The sequence below is a fragment of the Egretta garzetta genome, unplaced genomic scaffold (assembly GCF_000687185.1).
Source record: "Egretta garzetta isolate BGI_Z169 unplaced genomic scaffold, ASM68718v1 scaffold88, whole genome shotgun sequence".
NCBI lineage: Eukaryota > Metazoa > Chordata > Aves > Pelecaniformes > Ardeidae > Egretta > Egretta garzetta.
In genome coordinates this window covers 691,162-718,356 of record NW_009260408.1, presented here as the reverse complement: position 1 = coordinate 718,356, position 27,195 = coordinate 691,162, and the positions used below count along the sequence as shown (strand labels likewise).

General features: G+C 37.4%; 1 protein-coding gene across 2 annotated transcripts in view; it reads left to right on the top strand.

Annotated features, from left to right (window-relative positions):
- ERP44 (endoplasmic reticulum protein 44) overlaps window positions 1-27,195 on the top strand; it is a 52,644-nt gene that overhangs the window by 20,514 nt on the left and 4,935 nt on the right. For both annotated transcript variants that reach the window (XM_035898992.1, XM_035898993.1), the window contains exons 3-10: window positions 875-914; window positions 3,861-3,976; window positions 14,220-14,404; window positions 14,858-14,973; window positions 19,390-19,447; window positions 20,612-20,728; window positions 24,572-24,683; window positions 25,135-25,276. In XM_035898992.1, coding sequence (XP_035754885.1) covers window positions 3,877-3,976; window positions 14,220-14,404; window positions 14,858-14,973; window positions 19,390-19,447; window positions 20,612-20,728; window positions 24,572-24,683; window positions 25,135-25,276 — 830 coding nt within the window. In that variant the 5' untranslated portion in view covers window positions 875-914; window positions 3,861-3,876. The remainder of the gene's footprint in view (window positions 1-874; window positions 915-3,860; window positions 3,977-14,219; window positions 14,405-14,857; window positions 14,974-19,389; window positions 19,448-20,611; window positions 20,729-24,571; window positions 24,684-25,134; window positions 25,277-27,195) is intronic.

Genomic DNA, 27,195 nt, shown 5'->3' with positions numbered 1-27,195 from the left:
ATCTTCATCTTCACTTGTGACTTTGTCAATAGTGCAAATTTGTCTAGCAACATTTCTGCTTTATAAAGCTATGGCTGATATTCTATAGTTCCAGTATTTATTTCAAGTTTTTTTCAATGTCTAGGCCACTACTGCTAATAAAAATCAATTTACAGCATGGTGGTTATATTTTGTAGAGATCACAATTCCTTTTTGGGCAGGAGATTTGTCCTTCTAGTTTTGCTGGGGTTTTTTGTTGGGTTTTTTTTTTTTTTTTTGATATGTGAAAAATAACATGTAGAAGCATTATTTCACTGCCTCATCATATATATCCCTATAATGTTCCTTTTTGGGTTGTTTTTTTTTTTTGAGTGCCCCTTAGCATTTTCTTTTTTGGGCACTGAAGATTTCTCTGCCACCTTTTGCCTTAGTATCCAGCTCCTTAGGTTATCCAAATAGTTGACATTTCAGCTTTTAACTTTTTTAACAGTTATGAATAATCTATATAATGCTTAAAAGATATACTAGAGTACAACTTCTGGCTTTGAGTGCCTTAATTTTAAATCCAGAATTACTTTTTGTTTTGTGTCACTTACTTGCTTATTTTGTGTCTTAATACCTTAAGTATTGACATTTTTAATGTCTAATGTACCAATAAAGTCAATAAACTACTTGACTGAAGGCCTCTTTCATCACTTTCCCATTTGATTATAGATTATATTTCAGATAAAATTTATCCTAGCAGTTTTCTAGCAATCAGACTAAGCCATATGTTTAATAATCTAGAAATATTTGCTTTTATAGTTTTTGTGCATATTTTTATAGTCTCAGATAAAAGCATAAAGAATTTCGCCTCACAATGTGACGCTGTTGTGTTTTTTTTTTTTTCTTTCAGACAATGCAGATGTTGCTTTAGTTAATTTTTATGCTGATTGGTAAGTGAAACAAGGGGGGTTTTCTATGTTTAAACTTCTGTCTTCTGAAAACTGTCATATTTGGCTATAGTTTTCCAACTGAAAATACAGCGGTATGTTGCTTTCAAACTCTTTCTTTCCTGTTTTGGTTTTTTTTTTTTAATGTCCTTGTTACTTCCCCTCCTGCTGTTCTGCCATCTTTTCTTTTGTTCAGGGCTCCTATCAGAGGAGAAAAGGTTTCTACAGCAGTATGGAATAACATGCCATGTAATAATTCTTTTTCCCCACTTCTTAGCAAGACAAATTTCACTAAGTTTTTGCTCCTTAACATAAGATAGTCCAAAATATTCCATTTCTCCTTTTTCTTCTGTGTTGGTCCCATGCGTGCATGCTAGAAAGAAAAAGGCTTGAAATTCTGCTAAAAATCCCTTTCTAATCTGGAAGACCTTCTAAGTGCAGAACCAGAAAAATTATAATTGAGGGATGAAGTCTGCACAAGTAGAAAAGGAAAGAGTTTGGGGCCAGATTGGTTAGACATTGTGAAAACATACTTAGAGGGAATTGTTTACTTGAAATTCTTTTTTTTTTTTTTTTTTTTTAAAACCACTTGCATATAAAATCATAATTAGAATTAATTGTAAACAGCTTTATAATGTAAAGCAATGTATAAACCAAAGTATAACACTTTAAACATTCCTCTCCCTGCTGTTTTGCTTTGTGAGCATGCAACATTGGCCTTCAGAATCAAAGGTGGTGTAGGTGATTAGACTTCTGATTCCTTTCACCTCTTTCATATTCCACTCTATGTCTAAGTCTGTAGGTCTGTATGGCCTAGAAATAGCAAGTGCACAGAGCTTTTCATGAAAAACTTCCACTTTGCCGTCACTGATAATGCATTCAAGTAGTAGCAGGCTAATTTTAATTTTTTTTTTAAAAGTGATTTTGAAAAATTCATACCCAGTCTTTTCATTATAGTATGAAGTTCTCAATAAAGATGTTTTTAATGCCTTCATTTAAACTTTACGTAAAGATAGACATTATACCAATCTAAATCAGTTTAATAACCTTTGTATATACCTCTGTCATTTTATAGGCAATTTTTATGTTCAATTAGTTTGCATCTGTTCATTTGCTACCACAGACTAAATTGATACTAGGCACATTTAAACCAGTAGAATTTTTTCTTTAGGGAGATTGTATTTGTTTACCAAGTAAGCTATTTGTTTGAAATGTCTTTCTTTATAATGGTAGTACAACTAAGCAACTAGTTAAGTAAGAAACTAGGTCTAATCTCTTACCTGTTCTGTATAGAATTGTGTTATAAAGGCTGCCTTTTAAGATAAGTAAGTAAATGAAAGTTTTGAGGTGGTTATTTTCAGTTTGTGATCTGCAGATACCTCGTGGATCATGGACTACTTCAATAGATTTTATTAAAGATAACCAAAGAAAGCAAACCTATGGAGAGCTGATTTAATACACTGAAATTTGGGTCTGTGTTGACATTGAAAAATTCATTTTTGGATTTTGCAAAAGGCAAACTTCAGGCAGCTAAAAATCCATGTTCTGATACTTCTGTGATAGTGGGCAGATACCAATATTTTAAAACTTGATGTAGCAAGGTAACAAGTGTCCTGTTTTAGGACCCTGTTAGCACAGCTCTTTCTGCAAATGCCCGCTGTTATCAAATCCTCTCTAGAATACATTTGCTTTGAATTTGAAGATTTGCGTATGCTTGCAAGTTGATTCATATTGTAGTAGGCCATAATTAAGGCTGTAATGTTTTAAAATTATGATCATTACGCGTAGGCATTCAGTAATAACCCCTCAACATTGTGTACTGCCAGCCTATGATGTAACGTGACCTTTGAATGAGAACAGATCAGTTTTGCTGATGTAGATACTCTGCTGTAAGGGTGTAGAAAAATGAGGGACAAGGAAGCCATACGTAACATATACATGCTACGTAAGTGTGTAGCATACAGTTGTGCTGCCCAGAGTCAGGCTCCTTTCAGAAAACGGCCTTAAGTCCTGTTTGTATTTTGAGAGCAAAACCTGCCTCTTCACCTGAATGTTTGCTGTTGTCGTAACAGAATCCCCAGGCTATCACTGTTAAGTATAAGCAGGGCTTCAGTGCAGGCTGTTTTATTGCAAGTCTGTTCAATGAAGTCTCATTCTGACAACTTCTACAGTGCCGTTATATGTCTTAAATTTAAAATTCTGCCATGTGTTTAGAAGAACAGAATATAAAATAATTTTATTGCTATATTAGTATGGTCTTGTGTCCTAATGTTACCCTAAACTCCCCAAAGCTACCAAAGCATCTTTACAGTCCTACAGCCTTTTCCATGGGCAGAAAGAGAGGATTTGATTCAAAATCCAGCATGGCTGGAAGAAGGAACCCATGGGATTCTCTTTGTTCATAGTGCTGTAACAGCAGTCTGTTCAAATTCTACCAAATTTGAGCAATGATGTATTAAGCAATATTCATAACTTCTATTGTTGACCCCTAGAAAGTTATGTCTGTGATATTTCTTGAAGGTGATTGTTGGTAAATATTTGAATCTCAACAATCCAAGTAACTTCTTTTACTATATTTTTAGAATTACTTCCCCAGGGATAATTCCGGTAGAAAAAGTAAAGAACAGACTTTCTGAATAGAATATATTTCCTAAAGGTTTATAATTGATTAATGGCATTTCTTAAGCAGATAAAGCAGGGGGGCACATCTTGAACTATATATTCCCTTAGAATGATTTTTTTTTTTCCGCACCTGCACTATTCAAGTTACTTTTGAACCTATTTTTATCCAGTTAATTACTGGGATAATTAAAAGTAGATGTTCTTTTCCAGTAGCGTATCTTTTTTTTTTTTTTTTCTTTTTCCTTCAAAGATGGAAATATTCTCTGAGTCATCAATTAAAATATTTCAAATTAGTATTTTGAAGCTGTGATTGTGTTCTATCCACAGGTGCCGCTTCAGCCAAATGCTGCATCCTATTTTTGAGGAAGCTTCTAACGTAATTAAGGAAGAATATCCAGATAAGAATCAAGTGGTGTTTGCTAGAGTAGACTGTGATCAGCATTGTAAGTAAATCCCAATTTATGGGGTTTTTTTGTGCTATCGTGCCAGTAAGTTACTCATTGTATTGAAGAATATACTAGACACCAATGTAAAGTGTAGTTGGACCTGCCCCATCATTTAGCCCAGAGTTGTTTGTATACATCAGTGAACCTGTTCTTCCAGATTTGTGGGAGCAATCTGCACTGTTGCTTTCTCATTGCATCCATAAACATGCATTTATGTCCGTTCAGCCTGTCTCATTTAATGGGGAAAAAAGAGCTGGGATTATAAATTGAATTGGCTTGTTGGAGGGGTCAGAGAAGCACTAGGGCTACAAATGGTGCAGGTCTTCACAGCCAAGAAAAGGGAGGGGTAATTCTCGATTGATAGCATAGATGTTCTGCTCAGGTCTCCCTCCAGCTAGGAGTCGTAGTGGACTCTTAAGTTGACTTTTGCACAGCCAGGAGGGGATCAGAGCTTTTCTGTTTTGCTGTTTGTACACAGGCCAACAAATGGTTGCCTATTTGGGTTCTCCCCCCACCCAGAAATATGTGAAAAAGATATGCCAAAACTTACTCGGTTTACGCTGGTATTAATCCCAAAATTTGCTTTTTAGTGCTATAATAAGTAAAATGTAAGGAACATCTGCTACACATTGAAAGACAAATAGATAGTACTGAGATTTTTATTATGGTGCTTTTTATAGTGTAAGATCACCTTTTCTGTTTTACGCTTCTGAAAGAACAGCACTTGCAGACATTGTTTCTTCACAGTGGCTTCCGATTCCCAAAGAGTAGTACCAGTTTTAAGTGGCTTCAAATCCCAGCAGAATTTCAGTTCTAACCAATACTGATTTTAATAATTGGGCTTTACAAAACTGTTAGTTTCTAAAAAGAATGAGCATTGGAAATTTGAGGAATCACTGTACAGACTTACTAGTTTGTGTCTGCAGCCTATCCCTGGGACTTATCATTGTCCTAATAGTTCTGTTTTAGTGCTTTGTTAAAAAAACCTAAGGGTTTTTTGGGGGGGAAAAAAAAAAAAAAAGCTAAAAAAAGCTAAGGTTTTGGGGGTTTGGTGGGGTTTTTTTTGGGGGGGGGTGTTTTGGTTTGGGATTTTGTGTTTGTTTCTGTTTTGGGGGCTTTTTTTTTTTTTTTGCACTGGGAATACCTTCGCAGATCTCAAATACTACATTTTCAACTTCTTTTTCACACTTGGTCACACTTCCAGTCATCCATCTATATGGTGTGTGCTTGGGAGATCTTAACTAAAAGCATAGCATTAAGTATTCAAATTTGCCATCCCTAAAAGTCAATTTTCAAGTAAGGCAATGAAATCCTTTGGAGGAGTATACTGAAGGCAAAGCCTGATATGCAGTCTTTGCTGAAGTTTTCTGATTGAGTTTTTTTGTCTTTCTTTGTTCAGAGTTCTAATGCAGGATCTACATAAATAGACTGTCCCTGATCTTTGCAATTGTAGAAGATAAATGCAGTTGTAGCAAACATTCTGATTGGTTTTGTATCAGCTTATTAAAATGGTCACTCCACATACTTTTGCATATAATTTTGTATATATTTTATCATTTTCATCAGTGATAGTTTCTCAAATTAACTTGAATCAGTTGAGGTAAGGGGGGAATTAAGGACATTCACACTTTCACTTGACTTATTTTTATGGTTGTCCTTAATAAGTAAGTCTTATCTCAATGTTTAACAGTCTGTTTGGCTCATCTTTTTGTTGAGTCAAGATACTGACAAAGAAATTTTCTATAAAGTTCTCACAAAAGACTGTAGTAAAATCAGCCTGTGTTGTTGAGTTTTATTGTTAAAGTTTACATTAACAACTGAAGTCCTTATTTTGTTTGCTGCAACTTTAGTTGCTTGGATAACTCTGAGAGTCTTCGGGCTGCTGGATGCACAATGTTAAACCATGAGATGGTTTCTTCTTTAGCAGTTATGCGCCTAAGAAAACTTTATTTTTTTCCTAGTGTTTGAAATGCTATAGAAGCTTGTTGCTTAATCTTCTCCTCATCTGCTCACTGAATTGAGCTCATCAGAGCTTGTTGCGGAGAGCTAAGGCCTGGATGGAGGAGGAGAAATTGTCTTCCTGCCCATGGGAGTAGGAGTAGTGGGCTAAGTAGTATGATGCAGCCAAGAGTTTTGGTCTTTTTATTACTGGACTACCATGAGTTCTCTGTATTTACTCTTTGTCCTTAATTTAAGACGTAGATGAGCATGACTTTTGCTGCAGAAAATGTAAAAAATATGATCATATAAGGACAGACCGAGTCTTTTTCCCCAATTTTCATTGCCATTCTGAATTAAAATAGCAAAGCTGTATATGTCATTCCTGGTTTCTAGTGTTTATTTGATGGGGTTGTAAGCTGTGGTACATTTCATGGCACATAGTTATTGGATATGTCCTAAAGTTTTAAGTATTTTAACTTTGATTTTCATGTATGTAATAGCAGCTTTTTAGTGGGAGGGTGAATGTTACTGTATTATCCAGCTTGGGCCTGCTGTAGTAGTTTACTAAATGTTGGAGTCAAGATTATGATTTTTTTTTTTTGTCCCCTTGTTTTACCTTTATATTTTGGTATGTGTTTGCATATTTTAGCAACACTAGAAGGTTTATGCCAATATTTGGGGGTTTGTTATGCCTGCAGATTTCATACCACTCATAGTTCACTATTAGGGTGCTGTTCTAGAGATGGTGGATTATTTGCATTACAAATCATCTGTTTCTTTTTGAAGCCAAGACTCTGTAGGGAATCTAAATAGCTTATTTCAGGCCACTCAAAAACAGCTTTCAGAATGGTCAGCCAGGCATAGATACTTTCCATTTAATGCACTATTATTGAAGCACACTGCAGGGCCCAACAGCTCACACCAGCTTCTGAGGGTAAGGCAAATTAAAGAGAATTATTGATGCACTGCCAAATGTTTGATGCTTAATGACAAAACCATCATTCTGTCTGCTCTTATAGCCAACATAAAGATGTTTTTCTGGAAAGTGGTAGGCTCCAATGTGATTAAATGCAAAATCTAAATATTAACACATACAGAGGCTTAATATAGTGTTATATTTTAAATCACTTTATAATATTGTGAAAGATAATTATAACTGAATTGTGTAAGTTAAGTAATCAGGCTGGTTTTAAGCTGGTGTGGAACATACACTAAAGGTAGATCTGTTGAAGCAGATACCCTTTCAGTTTCCAAGACCTCATCCTTTTATAACTTATAAATATCTAAATTCCACTACATTGTTTGCTGCTAAAACCTTTGGTGGTTTTGGTGTGTTTGATTTAGTAATTCACTTATCTTAAAAATTATGCACCTCTATTCTAAGCGTAATACCTTGTATAAGTGACCTTTCCTATAAAATTATAGAAGATATTTCTGCATATACATTATTAGGAAGGTTTTGGGTTGGGGTGGTGGTGTTGGGTTGCTTGCTTGTGGGTGTTTTGTGTTTTTTATTTTTATCCTTTGTGTTAAGTAGCCATGTTGGAAACTCAACTTGCTACCATGGATTTCCTATGTTTCTGTTCTCTGTGAGTGAATATTGCAATATTCATGAAACTCATGTTTCTGGAGGAGTTTGTATTTTGAACAGTTTCTATGAATTCAATATTAAGAGTTGTGGTACAGAATTCTTATAAATTAAAGTGTATATATCAGGGTTTTAATTCTACTGCACTGTTATTTCCTTTGGTTTCTGTGTTAAAAAATAAAAAAAAGTAATAGCTGGTTTGAATAAGTCTTTGTGCTTCCAAACAGAAAACAGCTTTGCTCTAGTGGGGTGTTGAGAGGTGCTTTGCTAGACAGACTCTTTGGGGAACTCTTGTTCCCTCTTTCAAAATGTCCATGGGTGGCATTCCCGTGCAGCAGAGCGAGCTGCTGGTTTCTCTGGGTCTGGTCATTCCTGTAATGAGTGCTAGTGTTAGTCTTCAAAGAGTTACTGAGATTGTATGGCTGCTGTGCCTTTGGTAAGCAAAATAACTTGGTACGTTAACAAATTTGGAGGTTCGTAAGTGAACTAATTTCTTCCCTGCCACTTTGCCTGGAAAAAGAAATCACTCTGAAAGAGTTATCTTTGGATAAAATAAAAAGTGGAAGTGATGTGGAGAGGTTGTTGATGGCTCTCCTCAGGAGAGCCATTTTGTTAGCCTGTCAGAAATGGTTATGGGATGCCTACTGGTGAGGCCTCGCTAAGAGCAGGCATGGCTGTTGTGAATGCTCTTTTGCAGCAGAAGGTGGTCTAGGTTTGCTGTTTCTCAGCTTCTTAGTAGCAGAGTTTGATGTAGAACATCGATTGCTTTTCTTGTACTTGTTTTGGTCCGACATACAAGTCACCAGTATCACAATCATTGAGGTAGGGTGCCTGGTTTAATTTAGATGGTCTCCGAAGTTCCTTTCTAATTCTGCTTTCTGTGAATATTCCCAGGTTTTATGATTGTGTGCAAGTGTCACGAGAGGAGTAGATTAACTGGGGAAAATTAACACTGTATTACAAAATACTTAACGCTAAGGTGAACGTAGTGCTGAATGTAGGGAAGTAGGAGGCAAAAAGGCCTTTACAAGTGAACTTAAATTGAGAGGAAAAAAAGCTTGAGGAATAATAAGTACAAAGGTACCTATCAAAGACAGAATTCACTTCTCATCTGTGGTGTGCCCTGGCAGGTAGCCTGAGGGACTTCAAAAGATGTGATTGATCTCAAGTGAGCAAGCAGAATACTCATTTGGTAGTCCCAGCTTCAAATACACAGCTGAAGGAATTTGTTACCTTTGAGATGGAAGGTATCGCACAAGGGTGAGGGAGAGTTAAGATGATTTGACCCAAAAAAAGATTAGTGCTAGATCCAGTAAATTCAAGCGCTCTCTCTATATATTTATGTGGGGTGTGTGTGTGTGTGTGTAGCTATGCAACTCCTATAACCATGTAAAAACAAAAGCAGGAAATGCAGTAGCTTAGGTTTGTACTAGCTCTTCCTCAGACAGCGTGAAGACCTTCCTTAGAAGAAGGGACACTACAAGTATATTCAGAAATTATTTTCATGGGGTTTGAGTTTTGGAACTTCGGTTTTCTTCCAGATAATTTTTCAGGCTGTTGTAGTCCTCTGTTCAGCGTATGAATTGCTTCAGGTGGTGCCTTATGCTATGAGGTGGGCAATTTGTTTAAATCCTAGTGGACGCGGACACGTTTTTTGAGACCCAGGCCTATAGACTTAAAATCTAAATGTTTATTTGTTCGTGGTATGAATTATGACCCTGGAAGACTAAGACTGAGTTAATGGTGTGGTGATACTATGACCCTTGTAAATATTGCTGGTCCTTCACTGGGAAGGACCTTCTTACTTTATTGTGGGTGGGAGCCTCCTTCAATATAGTGTGTTTTGGTGCAGCTTTTCAACATATTCTTCATTGTATGCTTAATTTAGTGACAATGGACTTGAGATTCTTGGTGACATGATCTGATATACTAGCTGAACTCTTTCGACAGTGTGTTGTGGTGTTAACCTAGAGCAATGAAGTCTGAAGCATTCTGGGAATCAAGTCACAGGCTGCATGCTTGCTTGAAGCTGTAGCTTAGGGAATGTGTGTACGTGCCATGTGAAAAGCCTTACACATACCCAAAAAATGGGTTTTCGCATTCCTTTGAGTAGAGGAACACATGAGGCTCAGACAACAGAGAAATGGCTGGCAGCGCAAGAGATATGATAAAGATACGGATCACAACTGATAGTTCATAAAGCACATTTTCTTGGAGAATCTTGCCCAGAAGACAATGTGGGAGACTGTCTTAGAAAACATGGGTGTAAATGTCAGGATTCATGTAAAAGTTTCTTTCCAAACAACAGTAAAAGCTGCTGTCTCATCCCTATTGTAAGAGGCAGCTTTGCTTTCTCATCAGTAGTTCAGGTGAAGTATCTTCATCTATGAAGAGACCTGAGTGACTGTGAAGACATTCCTGTTGGAGTGTGTGGAATGAATAGTAGAAAATAGCCTGGGCAGTTTAGAAATGGCTGCATACCAACAGGCATTCGTGCAAAACAGGGAGGAGAGAACTATCCGAGTTCAACGAAGATTGGAGGTCTGCTTGAAATTTCCGATTTATAGAAGAGAAGATGATCAAGTATATGTCAGTAGCTTCCCATCATAACTAGTGTGAAACCTTTCTGGTGGCATAAATACTAGGCTTGTGATTTAATCATTAGTTGGGCAAAATACAATCTCAAGGTTTGTACCTCTTGGGTATTTCAGTATCTGAAGAAAATGTAAAGTCGTAGCTGAGAGGCTTTTTTTTTTTCCTTCTTTAGGGAGGTTACCCTTATCTGTTTCAAATACCTCTTTTCGTCAGCAAATGGACAGTGAGGATGTCTGGAAATAGTCTTAAATTTAATTTAGGATTTACTATAACTAATGCAATCTATGAATGAGTTCAAACAATATTCCATGTATTTGCATTGTGTATTTCCAATTTTAAAAGAAATATAATTTTGTAGATGCTCTGCTTATGCTAACTCTACCTGTATCAAATGCCAGGGTTTAATGAAGCATTTAAGGTTTACTCTATTTGACTTTTGAATGAATTCAAACAATTTTTCATGTACTTGCATTTTATATTTTGTAAAAGATGGTTTTCAAATACTTACTTGTGTAGGACCGTCATCTCTCTGTGTTAGTTCAAATACCAGTATTCATGTAATTTGTGACGAGCGTGCAAGTTCTGACTTAGGAAATAATGTTTGAATTCAGTCTTGACAGTGGGCATTTTATTACCATTAATTTTTTTATGCAACTTCAGCACTTGATGAAAATTCATATCCCTAGGGACCGAAATCTCCATCTTGGAGAACCTTGAACACCCCCTGAATGCCCATTCTGCAACCCATGCATCCTCATTTAACTGTGGAAATCACCTGAAGGAAAAAGTCCATGTCGTGAGACAAAAATGTAGTTTTGGTGTTCTCTTTAATCTCAGTGTGTTTCAGTGAAACCTTGATATGCGGTGCTCCTTGAATCTTATCGGCCCCTGGTTGAGTTTTGATAGACTGACGTACCGTTGGACCAAAGGTCCTTCTGTCAACGGGAGAGAAGGGCAGCAAGTGCCTGGTTTGCTGACACTGAGCAAATATAAAGTGATTCCTCCCCCACTATACTTGCCACCCTCTTGCAGGCAGCTCCTAGGTACTTTAAAAACTAACTGCATTTTAAAGGAATAAAAAAAGTATTGATCTAATGCTTGTTAATGTTGAATATGTTGGCACGTTCCCTTGACGAGTTTGTATTAATTTGAAATAAAAGTACTCTGAATTGAGGACATAAAATGTCTTACCCTTAATTTTAACTGCAATTAGTGCATTAAGAAACTCTTCTGAGATATTTAGGAAACAGGTCAAATCCTTTCTTAGTCAAAAGTGATAGGCCGAGTTCGGTAATACTTTATAGTGATGCAAAGCTTGTTAGGAGCTGGGCTTTAGCTGGTGAAGCTTTTAAGCTTACTGGTTTGAGGGATCTTAAAAAATGTTTTTGTGGGGCAGACATCATTCTTATTCCTTTGCTGGGCATGTTTTGTGTTCAGTTCTCGGACTAGTTTAAGTTGTGTAGCTGCTACAAAGATTGCTTTCAGTAACTAAAGCTCCAAGAGATTAATGGCATTTTAATAGCAATCAAAACTACTCATTTTTTTCATGGAGTGTTCTCCAGACAGCAAGAAATTAATTATTTTTGTTATCTCTTAAAAGTTAAAAAAAAAAAAAAAAAAAAAAAAGGTAGAGAGCTTTATGTGCTGGAGGACAGCTACAGGCACAGTTCCACAGGGGACTGACTTATTTCCAGTTGCACAGGATTTTCAGTCTGGTTTGCAGCCGAGATGTATGTTAGCTGCTCGGCTTTGGCAGTTTGGTCATTGTCGGAAGGGAAGTCGGACCCGGAGTAACGATGGAATCTCAACATGAATATGGTCGTTCTCGTTTATTGCGCAGCTAGCAAAAGCATATATAGGCAGAAAACAATAACATACACATGAGTCACACTGTGGTTGGTAGAACGCCGCTATATACACGCCTCCATCGCTACCGTGATTGGGACAGATCATCTGTCCATGCGGAGGGGCTTCTCCATCTTTTCCAGTCATAGTTCCGCCCACTTCCGCTGCAGAGCATGGGCTGTTGAATGGGACTAAGTCGTGCCCATTCTCACTCAGCCACTCCTCCACAGGTCATGGCAACTGCCTCTTATTAATAGTTTTCAGAGGACTTCTGTCTCCATTCTCTTTAAAAAAGAGTGATACAGAAAGCAAATCTGCTTCATGGTGACTATGTAACTGAGAAGAAAGGGCGTTAATATCAGGATTAGGTTTGGGGTCGTTCAGTACTGTGCCGGATACGTTGATGGACCCTCATTTGGTTGCCTTCCTGCTGTGGGCCGCTCCAGGTCGCCTGAAGTCCTTTGACTTCTAAAGAGTCAGTGAAAAGTAACAGGACACGTATTCAGCCCAGACTTTCAATGCCTTCCTCTCACTGTTGACTGGGTGAAACTTATCTGTCTCCAAAGGATAAATTGGTCCACTGAAGGTCACTGACTCTTTGCTTGGAGAGAGAGAAAGGGAGAAGGGGGCGCGGGGTTGGTGTGGTTGACTGGAATGAGTCACCTCAGAGGATTAAGCAGCTCTGGAAAGTGGACAGACTGCTTATTTTGGGGGATTTAGTTGGATTTAGGTACAAACACAACTGAGCTTTAGGTAAACTGCATCCCACCCTGTAACAGAGGACACTCAGTTTTTGCAGGGGCTGTGAGAATTTTTTGTTTCTAGATATATTTCCAGGGGAGGAGTGAACAGGAGGGCATAATTAAACAAAGCGAAAGGAAAGTGCTTGTGGAAATGTACTTGGCATTACATGCTGTGTTGGTTTTTAGTCTCATTTTCCTAAGAATCCAAAGTGTATGTGGTTACCTTGTTTCTCCAGTCCTTCCTCATAAAACCTCCTTGAAGATTTTGCTGCACTTCAACCACTTCTGAACTTTGATTAAAGTAGTTGCAGGATGTTCGAGAGGCACAAAACCAATTCCTGCACTGTAGCAAAGGTTGCTGTAAAAACTCAAGGCTGACGGATCATGCCGGGTGTGCCGTGGAACAACTTGCTGGTTATGTATAAGTTTCCCTGTCAATGTGTAGCTGGGAACTAGCTGCAACACGTATTGCAGCTTGCTGTGTCCCAGTGATTAACCGAAGTGGAAGAGGGACAGGGGGACACTGGAAGTACTCTGGTGGAGTGTAGTGAAGAACCAGATTATTGCCTTAGCGGTGGCTGAAGATAAGGGGCATGGGATGCACATTCATGGGAAACTGGGCTTTATTGCTTCTGCTCGGCTTTCTTCTTTTGCTGCTCTTCTAATTTTACTGTAAAACCTCTTTCTGTTTTTTATTTTTCTTTTACATTTGTAAGTCCATGAATAAATTATAGTAAAATAACTGGCCTGTTATATAAGGTGAAAATAGCTAGTGCTCTTATGCTAGATGAACGCAAATACATATTACTTTGTTGTATGAAGCTCTGTGTGATCCAAGTCTAGAAGAAAGCTGGGCTGCATGTACAGATGTGAATGAAGAACAGTCTTGAAGGGAATGCTGACACTGGTTGACCACAGAGGTGTTTGCCTTAATTCAGAAACCTGAAATTTTGTGTTCGTTCAAAACCTGAACAGCTCAGAACTGCAACAGCAGTCTTCTGACCTTCATAGGCTTCAAGAAATACTTTGCACAGGGTTCACATTCTCTAAAATGTAAGACGTGGCAATTATATTTCCAGCACTGTAATTGAGATAAAAGTCATCATGACTTTAAAGAAAAATAGGGGATGATTTATTTTATTAAAATTTTCTCGTGGGGATTAATTAACTGAGATTTGGCAAGCCTTTAAGATTCTCATGTTCTTGTTATGTTCTTAAATTGGCTTTCCTAGTTGTTCTTAGGAAGTGGGCTAAATGAGTATAGCTGACCAAGTTGAGTCTTTACTTAGCCCAGGTTTTTGCTCATGATTTTTTAATGAAGATCAGCACATGTGAGAAATACAGTAGCTGCTCTCTGCCTATAGCAGTGTTTGGATTTTAATTTCTTGGTTTGTTCTTGTTCAAAGATGTGGAACTACTGCTTCAGAGGTTCCACTTAATGTGTGCACATACATGTGTGCAAGATACTGTGTTCAGGGTATTTCTGTATTTGTAGGGTTTTGGTTTTATTTTCTTAATTTCTTTTTAGCGGACATAGCTCAGAGATACAGGATAAGCAAATATCCAACTCTGAAACTCTTCCGGAATGGAATGATGATGAAGAGAGAATACAGGGGCCAGAGATCTGTGACAGCAATAGCAGATTATATCAGGCAGCAGAAGAGTAACCCTATTCGGGAGGTCCAGGACTTGGAAGAAATTAGTTCTCTTGATGTAAGTCTTTCCATTTTATGCCTTCTGAATATATGCTTATTCTTTTTTATGTTGAACTGGTGAAACATAATGTATTTGAAGTACGTATTTACTACTTTTTTTCCATTCAGAAATGTTGAGTGCTTTTTTTAAACAGAGTGGAAAACTGGATCTTTTCCAGTATTGCAAATTATTCCAGTATAATCACTTTCAACTGCATTCATTTTGTTACAGTAACTCCACTACCACATTACTTATTTTACTTTTAATAATTTGAAAAGAATCATATGTTGTATTTGACAAGATACTTTAATATTCCTTCAATATTAATATATTGAAAAGGCAGAAAAGAAATAACTTCTGCACAGTTATTGACTGTTGTATTTAATTGACTTCTGAATTTAATATCCTTAGGGAGTAATGACAGTTTTTGATAATTTGAGGTAACTTGTAATTTAACCTTTGTTTTTACAGCGCAGCAGAAGAAATATTGTTGGATACTTTGAGCAAAAGGACTCTGACAATTACAGAACCTTTGAAAGAGTAGCGAATATTTTGCATGATGATTGTGTATTCCTGTCTGCCTTTGGGTAAGTTTTAAAATTTGTTGATTGTATGACTTCACTATTGAAATTATGTTAATGAGCTGTATATAATTTAATTGAATGGACTGCTTTAATACTTTCATTGTGGCATAACTGAAGAGACTAGACCTTAACACATAAATACACTGAGAGAAAGATAGGAGGAGGGGGGAGAGAACTCGTTGTAGCCTTAAAGTTTGCTGTGAAATCCAACTTTGACTTTTGCCTCCTTTATCTTTTTTTCCACTCCTTGTCATTATAGTTTAAATGTAATTGGGGAAGTTTGGGGGCGGGGGGAATGCTAGACAGTTGTGTCCCAAAAACCTGCTTCTTTGGAGGGAGAGGGGAACCAAGTAGGGTAGAGTTTGAAAACTTTTTGGAAAAAAATTTATCACTTTGCAGACTGAGTAACACTTTTTTTGCAGCCTCTTAATTTTTTTTTTCTTTAAAATGTGACCATTTTTATAGGTTTTTTTCCTTCTTTTTGTAGGTTCCCCCCCCCCTTCCTTTTTCCCTGTAAGGAATAATTCAGTAGTTGTTTGCTCATTTCCTCTTGATGTCGGGGAGAGGACCTTGTTACAAAATGCCTGATGACTGTGCCTGGGTCTGTTTCATGCGAGTTCTATGTCACTGCACAGGGTAACAGTTTAGAAAGGCAATTGCCTTGATGAGCTTCATAGCATGAGCCTAAAGAACAACCTACAGAAATTCAGATTTCTCCTTGTTGTACAGATCTACCGTGATATTTAAAAATATTAAAAGATCTTCACTGGAGGAAGAACAATAAACTGGGAGTGATTCCCTTTTTAAATAGCATAATAAAATGCAATTATAGATTCTTTCTGCAGTGTTTAATGTGCCAGCTAATCAATTTGAAGTGATTGGGCATTAACATGAATGCAGTGGTTTGCAGTCTACTCACAGTAGCAAGATCAGGAATTTGCATGGGTTATACTAGCTTTTATACTGCATACAGTTGCCCTAAAGGTTTCTTGAATTGGATGTAATGAAGGGTGGTGGAGAAGCCGGGAGGATGTATCAAGGCAGAAAATATTCCATCTGTTTGAAAAAAACCTTGTTGTCAGTCACTGTTGCATCTTCCAACGTGTTTCCAAAAAAAAGTTTGGAGGTTGGGGAGAGTATTTGTAATGTGCAGGAGTACACGTGGCTTTCCTTTCCTCCTGTTCCCAGTTAGGCATCCTGTGACTCTGTAAGCAGCCTTGGCTGTGAGAGAATAATCAAATCTTGCAAATCTGTGGTCTGTAGGTCTGTCAGTCCTATCCCCAAAGAGTGGCCATTATCTCAGAAGTTTTCTGATGAGTGATCCATGCTTGCTCTGAGGGCAGCCGGTCTGAGTTATTAGAATTTAAAATTATTTTTTGCCCCCTTCCACCACGTGACTTTTAATTCTCTTTAAAATCATTAGTAAGATAACAGTACTTCTAAGATTCTCTCTCCTGTTGTGCGAGTCTGTTTGTCTTCAGTTTGCCACTTATCAGCTACATATGAGTATTATTATAATTATATATATATACACACACACACACACACTCAGTATTAGTATTTGGTTGTTGGATGCCGTTCTTGAAGTAGTTACTCTGGGATTTTTTTTTATTTTTTTTTTCTTTAGATATAAGCAATAGGCAAACATAATGGAACAGATCAGTTTGATTATTTTTAACCTGCCCATGTAACTACAGATTGCACAGCAGGCTTGTCATTATTCTCTTCTCCAGACTTCCGTTCCCTTTCTAGCCTGGAGCTGTTAGTGTTTTAAAGTGCAGCCTTCCAGACAGCAACCTTGGAAACTAAATGTTTTCATCTCTGAGTGGCTTTGCCTCTCAAGCTTCCTAAAAAATTATATGTGAAAGACTTCTGAGGAAGATACTGGCTATATAACAGTGATTTCAGATTATATAAAGCAAAATGTTTCATGGGGAGCTGGCCAGGATCAGTGGAACTCTTCTCACCGAGCATCCTGACAGCCCCTGGGAGGCATTTTTGGATTTGTTATGGACAGAGTTCAACAGGTATATGGTTTGGGAGGTATATGGTAATGTGAGCTGTCATGTTCAAACTTCTAGTAAGCTAAAATAAACTCAAAACAGTCTGACAGGAAAAAATTACTTTGCTAACTTCTGTGAAAGCAGAACTGTTCCCTGCTATGCCAAAATTACTCTAGCTTTAGGTAGTTGTAATAGCTTATTTTTAAACTGTGTTAACGGTACTTAGTTGCAGATCATCTTGATGCTTCAAACTATTCTTAAATTAACTGATCCTTACAGTTCTGTTAAGATCTGAGGTGACTGCAGAGCAGGACTAATGAGAGAAGACTTGTAAGCAGAAGGAGATAGGAGGGATACTGATGAAGAGATACTAGAGGTGAATTTTAGAAGAAGAACTAGAGAGGGATAAACCTGAAATGATTGTAGACATGGAAGAGAATGGCCTTGTGCCAACGGGCTGTAGCTTAGGAAGGCAAATACAGTAAACAAAAACAAACAGCCAAACAATACTTTTATCTTAAAAGGCTAAGATGAACTGTAGATAATTCATGGAAGAGAGTGACGAATCTAGGAACTGGTTTATGTTAGCAAGCAAATACGAGGGGAGAGGGTATTGTGTGCTTCCGAGAGGTTCACCTTCTACGTTACTGCTTCAAGACGAGACAAAATGCAAATGGAAGTGTTTCCATTTTGGTAGTTGTTTTAGAAAGGTGTCTGTTCAGGCATTTGGATTTTTTACATCATGTCCCCACTTTGAGTTATCTGAAACAAATCAGTCACAACTGCAGCTACTGTGGAAGAACACAGAAGAGGACCTTTTGGGTTCCACCACAGGCTTACCCTAGAGCATATATTTCATTATAGATTATTATCAGTTTACCAAGCAGTGATTGGCTTCTATGTCTTCACTTTCTTCTTGTTCAGTGAAGGGTTGTTTGGGATGCGAGTGGTTTACCTCAGTGATGATGGCCACAAAGAAGCCTAATTTCACATGATGGGAGGAGTAATGAAATAACAAAAATGCATTTTACAACACACATCTCTAAACTGGTGCAAATACTGATACGTGTAACATGTTATGCAAGACATCTTTTGTATGTGATAAGAAAAGGATAATTGGATCAAATGAAATAAAACGTCGATAGTTTGAGTTAAGCCTTATGATGTCTTTTTTTTTTTTTTTTTTTTCCTTGGCCTTCTAAATTGTTCATACCCCTGGAAGATTTACTTTATCTTGCAGTGAGATAAACTGAAATATTCTTACTTCCATTTTTTCCTCCCTCCTGCATCTCTTAATCAGTCTTCCCTAATGCTTATATTGAGTCCACAGAAAAGATATTATAATTGGAGAAGCGGGAACACTTGGCTAACATTTCCCAGAGGTTGACATGCTTTCTTTTTAGCCTATGCTAAAAGGAAAAGAAGTAGGTAGTTAATTTTCCTCTTTGGTGGTGTATGCAGCCAGTCAGTTCTGTCTTGCCAGCATGAATTACATTGGAACAGTAAGGCATGGGAGACGAGAGGAGGCCTCTTTCAATGTCTGAAGGTGGTGAAAGGGTTTATTTTTGTTGAGAGCTTTCTTTCCTTTTTTTTTTTTTTTTTTTCCTGTCTCCTGGGTTGGATGCATAGCTGTCCCCATTTGTTTGAATAAGAGATGATAATTTGGGGGGTACAAGGTAGCAGCTTTCAGAGCACTCTGTTGTGACTGGGATTAAGGAATCTCAAAATATTCCAGAGGCAGGAGAGGAACTTACAAAGGTGACACAGTAGGCTGAAAAACCAAGGAGGAACTGCATGTGTTCCCCAGGTACACACGTATCGTATCATCCGTGGTCAGAAACAGCATGCTGTGTCTTGTGCTCTGTGGGTCTGGGTTGAGGGTAAAATGGACAGTGTGGGCTTATTTGCTATCCATTTTCTCATTGCCTGTGCCGGTAGAGCACCTCAAAGCCCTTTGTCAGGGTAGATAAGATGTAACTTTCTAGTGTAAACAACAGAACAAGAAGAATAAATGCAAACAAAAATCCACCTTTCTCTCCTTTCCTTCCTTAAGAAAGGTATTAATTTGTTTAAAACTTATTAGTTTATATTAATTCATTAACTTTTTTCTCCGATAGTCTCTTATCCAAAATTAATTCATCACTTGCACTTAGATGCCTTTAGTGCACACCTCTAATCTTAGGGATATATCTTGCTGACTCCCTTAATGCCCTCTCACCTAGCCAGGCCAAGTTTCTGCAGAGTCACTTGACAGTTTACTTTAAAGATCAAGGATTTCAATTCTCTAGTTTTGAAGGAGAAAAAAAAAAAAAAAAAAAGTAGTAAGGAAAGGATAGCAAATTAAAATATGATTTTTGATATCTCAATTATTTTACTTGTCTGTACCAAGACATGCTTACTGGTTGGTTTGTTGTAGGGCTATTTCAAAAGCAGAGAGATTTAGCGGAGACAATGTAATCTACAAGCCACCAGGGGTAAGTGTAACTATGTATTTTATTCTGCTTATTGTCATTATATGTGAATAAAAAATAATGGAGACTATATTCAGATCATTCAGTGTGTTACTGCATCTCAATTTTATTTCATCACTAAATAGTGTGAGAAATAGGGCCATAGAGATCTTTTTTACTGACTCAGAAACACTTGCGCCTATTTCATTTGTTGCCAGTTAAGTGCACAAAGCCTAAATCTGTCATTTTAAATGTCAATGTCCAGAAATATTTTTTTCTTAGAAACACAGTTGACTCCTCGTGTGTATAGATACTTTGAGTTCTGTGTAAGTCTTAAAAATCTGAAGTTCCACAGCTGGTGCACGTCATGGTTTTCAAAGCAAGTGCCAATTACTAAATATTTTTCTGTCACTTGCCTGTCTTCTGTGTCTTAGCCCACAAGGGCAAAAATCTGTTCTCTTCATTTAAAAGAAAGGAATTAGTAAAATTAACTGTATGTTAACAAACTCTCATAAGCATAGTTTTACTTGAGGAATAATTCAATACAGAAGAAAATCTGCAAGAATCGCTTTTTAGAAACATAATTAATATCTGAAAATCTGCTCCTCTCTCAAATATAATCTACGAAAGAGTTGCTTACATCAGAAACCTTTTTCTGCAAAACCAGAATTTAAGTTACTTAATTTATACGGCGTTTCTGAATTAAGACATGCTTAATCATGGCTACAGCTTGCAAAGTCATGCTTCACTTCATGTTAACCAAAACTGTAATGAGAGAGCTTTTTGGTGAGTCTTCATAACTATTAGCATGAAGAAGCTTAATATCTGCATTTAGTTTATATCTTAATGGGTTTTTTTAGGTATGGAGGTACTATTTCTCAACCTGACAGAAGTCTAAATAGCCTTTATTTGTAGCATCCCTAGTGTGGGGGAAAAAAAGTATCTTTTCAGTTCTTCTTAAGTGGAGTTGACTGCATAAATGATCATCTGTAAAATTTATTTTCCTGTTGTACTTTTGTAACATAATTAATAGAAATGTTGCATGCACAAGGGTAGAATATTGGTATAAGATTGGCTTTCAATATTTATGTGGATATTGTTACTTTTATGTTGGGTAGGTAATCTTCTTTGTATGTAGCAATGTCATTTTCACTGTTTCTCAACTAGTATATTCTTCTTTTTCAACAGGAAAATGCTCCAGATATGGTATATTTAGGCTCGCTAACCAATTTTGATTTGATTTATGCATGGACACAAGATAAATGTGTACCGCTAGTTCGAGAAATTACATTTGAAAATGGGGAGGTAAGAATTTTTTGTACCATTCTACTTTTGGGTTTCCTTTCTCAAAACCAAAATGTCTCTATCTAGGTCTTTAATCCATGCCAGAGAACTTCCTGCATGCTTTGCTTTTGACAGAAAATAGCTGTCAGGTAATGTCTTTTCATTCTTTTGGAGATTTTTGATTAGACCCTGAAGTTCACTGGAGGCAGATTAGTAGTAGTTTCGTACACTACCAGAGTAAGAGGTTATAGTCATGCATCTAGATTCCATAAGAAGTGTCTGGTGATTTGTGGAGTGTGAACACTTGGATGCTAAGAATGTGTGTGCCTGTAAGTATGTATGGGTGTGTAACGCCTTGGGTAGGTTGTATTATTCATCTAAAGTAAGTACATATTATTTATACAGATGTTATGACTAAATGTTGATTTAAGGTCCAGACATAAATGTTATTTGATTGCTTTTTGCATCTGTTATTACCTTGAAAAAAAGTTACTACTCAGGGTAGAAAATACCCATGTCAGCATGTCCATGACAGTTTGAAAGAGTAAAGTAGTTGTGAACTATCCTTTAATTGTAATCAATTTTTTTCTGCTACTAACTTTAATGTTAAATATTAAATGTTACTGTGTTTACCACTTCCAAAGCATTTTCTAATAAATAAGCACATTAAAAGGTGGCTGACCCCATCTGTGGAACTGCCAATCTTCTAGGAATTGTACTAAAATACATGTGTGGGATTTTTGTTTTGTTTTTTTAGCTGTAATTCGCAAGACAGAATTTGGGGGCTTGCTTTTAAACATCTCTTTTCTTCCAGTTATCCTTATTTTCTTTCAATATTTTTCTGTTTTCTTTTGTAATTTACTCCTCTTTCAACTATTTCCAATTCCATATTAATTTTTATTTCTGTAAACCAACAGTAAAAAAAAAATCTTTAGAAAATTAGCAAGTTTGTAGTATCTCAAAAGGAGTATTTGTACATAGCCACAGCATCTGCTAGAAACTCCAGTGAGGTTTGTAACAAATTACAGTATGTTGTCCACACTGGATGAGAAACCAAAGAATCAGTCATATGATTTGTTCTCAGTCTGCACACTTAATTTTTTTATTCTGACTCTGCAGTGTATGTAACGCTGCTATTCTGGGCACGCACAACGTGTCAGGTTACATGACAGAGGGAGGGATAGGGTGGGATGCACAAAACAGTTTAAGTACAACCTTCTAGTCAACCCCGCCAACTTTTATTGGAAAGTTCTGTTAGTTAAACAAATTTTAATTCTTCGTTTGCAACTCAATATGTAAAAGATGCCACATGTTAACATGTTTAGAAGTGTGTGGTAGATTTTCAGTGTACTTTTCCCACAGTGAAATTGGATTCTGAGCCTTAGAAGCCAAGGTTCATCACTGTCAGCTTGTACCACATTGTGTCATGGGCTTTCTGGTTGTTCCCTCAAAACTCAATTCCTGTTTACTTAGGCAGATATTTACAATTCCAATGTGACATTTTGCCTAGCAACATTTGTTTAAAAATTTCAGTGCTGCCAGTACCCAAACAAATTTAAACATGCCAAAATTGACATACTTCTGCCTGCTGAAATTGTATAGTAATTAAAGGGGCTCTTAATGCATACTGCACAATTTTACAGGGTAAAAATATGAAGTTCTGTGACTGAGGTAGGTTTTTCCCTCATTTTCTTTCTTAATGTTTTCATTATCTGATAAGTGTTACGGGCAGACCAGCCAGGAAGATGTCAATTCTGAACAGAGTTCCTCATCGTGACTTTAGACAGCACACCGTAACTGAACTCTGAAGCAAGGTCTTCTGCTTGAGAAGACTGTCCGTTCGAGAGACAGTCCCTGTACTTGTCAAGGAAAGGCTACTGGGATTAGTAATATCATTCAGAAGAAATCACCGTTCAACCTGTAGTCAGTTTGTTTCGGTTTACTTTGTATGAATACAGTGAACTGTGTGGTCTAACAATGGTGCTGAACTGTAAGTTTTTGGAAGAATAAAAAGCTTCTCAAAGGCATGCAGGAGTAATGTGGGCAGCTCAGATCTCATCACAAGTCTTTTGCTATTCTCCATGCCAAACGAGACGGTAGCTTTTGAGGGAGCAGTCCAAAGCAAATGAAATCGTTATTCCGCTCGCTGCATCCTGATCAGTAAGACATGCTATGAAAGCTGGAATAGAAAAGCAAATGAAGGAAGGTATTTCACAGAAACCAGTTAGGGCCAACATTAGCAAGGCTTTCAAGCCAGCTGTCCTAACAACCCGTTTGGAGATGAGTTGATCTTGCGAATATAACTCGCCACATATAAGGGTTTTAACTACGCAGATATCGAAACAGAGGTTGTCCTTTTAGCTGCTTACAAGCAAGAGAGGAGCTTAGAGGCAGAATACCAAACTCTGTTTTGGGAGTTCTTCCTCTGGAGATGTACCTGCTGAAACAAGTGAGGAAACGGAGCTGTAATTGTAATGGTACGAAACAGACTTTTTCACATCCTCCTATAGGAGAGGAGGCTGAGACCCAGCTGAATTCATGTATGTAAAAATGAGAATGAGCAAATGTCATTAGTCGTTGCTTAGGGATGGGTTGGGAAGCTTGGATTTCATCAAGAGCACTGAAATTATTAGGATCTTTGCAATCTGCTGTTAAAAGACCAAGCTTCAACTTAAACTAACAGACTCTGTTGAAGGGGGAATGATAGCCATCTCACGTACGCTGTAACAGGCTGCCTACTGATATGGGAAGCATTTCTTCCAACTTACTGCAAATGGAAAATATGAAGAAACCATTCTGTTAAGTGGCAGAAGGAACGAGTGCTACCTTTCTCCAAAAGCATAGATTTTATTCTGATACAGGCTAGAATCAAAGAAATAGCAGCACTTGCTTGTACACTAGTTGTGCAAATGAAAGATAGGCAAGACTGCAGGGATTTGCTAGACGATAAATGATTATTTCTTCAGTTGGGCTTTAGTGAGTTGAGCTGATGTTCAGAGGTGCCTAAAATTCACTTTTTGAAGCAAGCAAATGCATGTTGTTCATGTTTTGTATGGGGTTTGAGGGGGGGAAAAAAAAAATCTCAAATAAATTATTGATGTTCCTACGCTTACCTGTCCCTGGACAGAGATCTTTAAAAGGCACTTGGGCTGCAAGAACGCATTTCTATGAGGAACTAAATCTTGCCTCTCCAACAAAGGTTTTCATTTCTTTCATCAATTTTAGTAATATACTAGCCTGTGAATTTAACAAAGGTGTTACACAGATGACCGGTCAGGATACACAGCCAAAAGAGCAGTACTTGATCATAACTGATATAGCTATGTCATTAGCTTCTGCTTTTTTCTTTTTTCTTTGTGTTTTGGTGTTTGTGGTTTGGTTTTGGGTTGGTTTTTTTTTTTTTTTTCTAGGATGGACTTACTTAAAGATATTCATTGTGTTACGCTAAGAAAACACCAACTTACTATATGAACCAAGCTAGGGCTGGGTCTAGAATATACCCTCAGCTTTTCATAGCATTTAATCCCATGCTGTTCAGGCCTTATTGCTGTTTCTAAGATGATGTTGTGTTTTCTCAGAGTTGGGCTATTTCTTTTGAGCAAGTATTCCAGTGCAAGTGTATCCCTTGTGGAAATGTTGATAATGAAACACCTTCATCCTTTATCTGCGGTATATGATACAGAGGAATGAAACATGGTTAACTGTATCAGTTGGGTATCTTAGATGAAGGGTCAGCAGTTAACATCTTTAGTCCTGTTCTTTCAGCTGTTTTTAAAGTAGACATCTCATGGAATTTGAAAATTGATGGCGTTGTTAACTTAAGGCCCCTTAAGAAATGAGATTTGTCGTTTGTTTTCTGTGCAGGAACTGACAGAAGAAGGCCTTCCTTTTCTCATACTTTTCCACATGAAAGATGACTTGGAGAGTTTAGAGAAATTCCAACAGGAGGTTGCACGGCAGTTAATAAGTGAAAAAGGTTTGTAGTAACTCTTCCTACTTCTCACTTTTACTGGTATAACTTTTTTCAGGCAAACTCAGAGTGGAAGCAAAGGCCAAACAGAATCCTAGCTTTAAAACTCTTGAGCCCGAAGGGGTTCATGTACTTTTGACAGTGAGGACCAACTTCTCTGGAAATTATTAAAATTCATATACCACTTATTAGTAAGTAACTATTTCAGAAACCCTTCTCATCTAGATGACTTCATGCAGTTTGAGAGGGCATTAAACAAAACTTCAGTATTTATTGTGGCCAAAAACACTTTCAAGAAAATCCGTTCTTTTGATGGTGTTAGTTATTTAAATCTGTTCTCAAGTTTTGCATGTTGTGTCTAATATCTCCACCTTTGTAATACTTTAGAAAGTGTTCAGGCTTTCCAGATAATAATAAAAAATCCTAACATGGAATTTTGTCTGCTCACAATTTTAAGGTACAATAAACTTCCTCCATGCTGACTGTGATAAATTCAGGCACCCACTCCTCCATATTCAGAAGACTCCAGCAGACTGCCCTGTTATTGCCATTGATAGCTTTAGGCACATGTATGTGTTTCCAGACTTCAGTGACTTGTCGTAAGTATTTTTCTTTTGTGCATTTTGATTTGATAAGAACAAAGGAAAAGACATGTGCTTGTATTTTAATCAGTACTATGATAGTAAGATGAATAAACCTGGGATAGGTAAGGCTGCCTATGTATGATTCAGCATCAGAGCCTTAAAGCAATACGAATTAGTGTGAAGTCATTGTTTAAATGGAGTTGCATTGCTCTATGTGAGGAGAGAATCTCACATTAAGTTTTTAGATGCTGCTCTTCTTTTAATTCAGAGTTTTGCTATTTGCCATAGTAGTTAGGCATCTGGAACCTGGCATGGTATTTTTAGTGGTGTTCTAGATATATCAATTAACTTTAAAAGGTTTAAAATACTACATGGAATGTTTAAGTGCGGTGTTGCACAGAGATTACTGTAAAATGCACCATGTAAGAATTCCCAGCCTGCTGGTTTGTTTTTTCCTGCTGCGCAATTCCAGCCTTTCCTGCATTAGTCTAAACCTGGAAAGCTGGCAGAGAAATCCTTGTTGTGTGGGGGGGTTTCCGAAATTTTCTACGCTTGGAAAATGGCTGATCCCTAGCATGTTATTTGGATAAAATATGTGAGAGATAGGAATCAGGGTGCTTAGGTGAAATGCCACTTTGATAATCCTCTTTTAGACCAGCCTATTTCCTTATGTTGTACTGCCTTAGAAGCAAATGTTCTGTCTCCCGTGGTTCAGTTGAGGAGTGAAGATGTGTACATGTTATCGTCAGGGGCTTTCAGCATGAGATAAGGGTTCTGTCTTTCTCTTCAGGTTGTGTAAGCTTTGGTTTCTGCCTCAAAGGAGGTACCTGCATATATGCTGCTTGTTCAGTCCTGATCAGATGCCTAGGCTTTGAGACTTGAATTTTTGCCCATTCTGAATTTTTGCCTGTTCACACTTTTAAAAACTCAGGGTATTTAATTTTTGTCAAAGCCAAGGATTCAAAGCTCAGACTTAGCATGCAATGTGAATGTAACCCCGTGTCTAATTCTGCCATTCCAGCAGGCATTTTTCTACCTGAAATGTTGACATTTGGAAAAAGGGTTCAAACGTAGCTTCTCCCCAGGCTTATTCTTAAAATGTAGTCTTTGTTTGATGTATCTTAAATAGTGCTTTTCAAATATCTAAAGCTATGTATGTGGAAACTCTGATAGTGACTGGTTTTCTCCCTGTGTCCCTGTTTCTTTGGAAGGTCGTGTTCACTGTGCATGCCAGTGCTTTAAAAAAAATAGTGGGATATTTGCATTTTGAAAGAACTCTTTTTATTGTCACTTTTGAAACAGCCCTAAAATAAATTACTATCTCTTATAGGGTAATAGAGCTGTTTAGTTCAGACTTTCATGTTATGTTTCTTACACATCCTGTTAGTGTGAAACACTGTCAGAATAATAAAAGCTACATGCTTGTTTGTATACCAGTTGTTACATACAAATGAAGATGAGAGAGATGTCAGGATTGTAGACAGTTGCTTAATGATAATTATTCAACCTTACTTTAGGAGATTGAGCTGATACTTAGAAAAGCCTAACAAACAGTTTGGAAACAAGGAGAGCTTGGAGCTCCTGGGGTGATACTCTTGTGTGTGTGTGTGTGTGGTTTGGATTTTTGTTTGGCTTTGTTGTTTTTTTCTTGTTTAATAATAGGTAAAATCTTAATTCTGAGACTTTCATCTACCTGCAAGGATTTCTGCCACTTTTGTACATTTTCCGTACTCATTTGCCAACTGGCCCCAGACTGTCTCTTGTAATCTCAGTGCTGCCACCAACCACTAGGGTTTGGATATGGTACTCTCAGAACTGGCCCACTAAAAGGTTCCCTCTCTCTTTACGGAGTTGTCTTTTTGGAGAATATCCACTTCATAGGCAAATCAGACCGCCACCCAATATTTTGTCCTCATCCTTTGGCCACCTGGCCC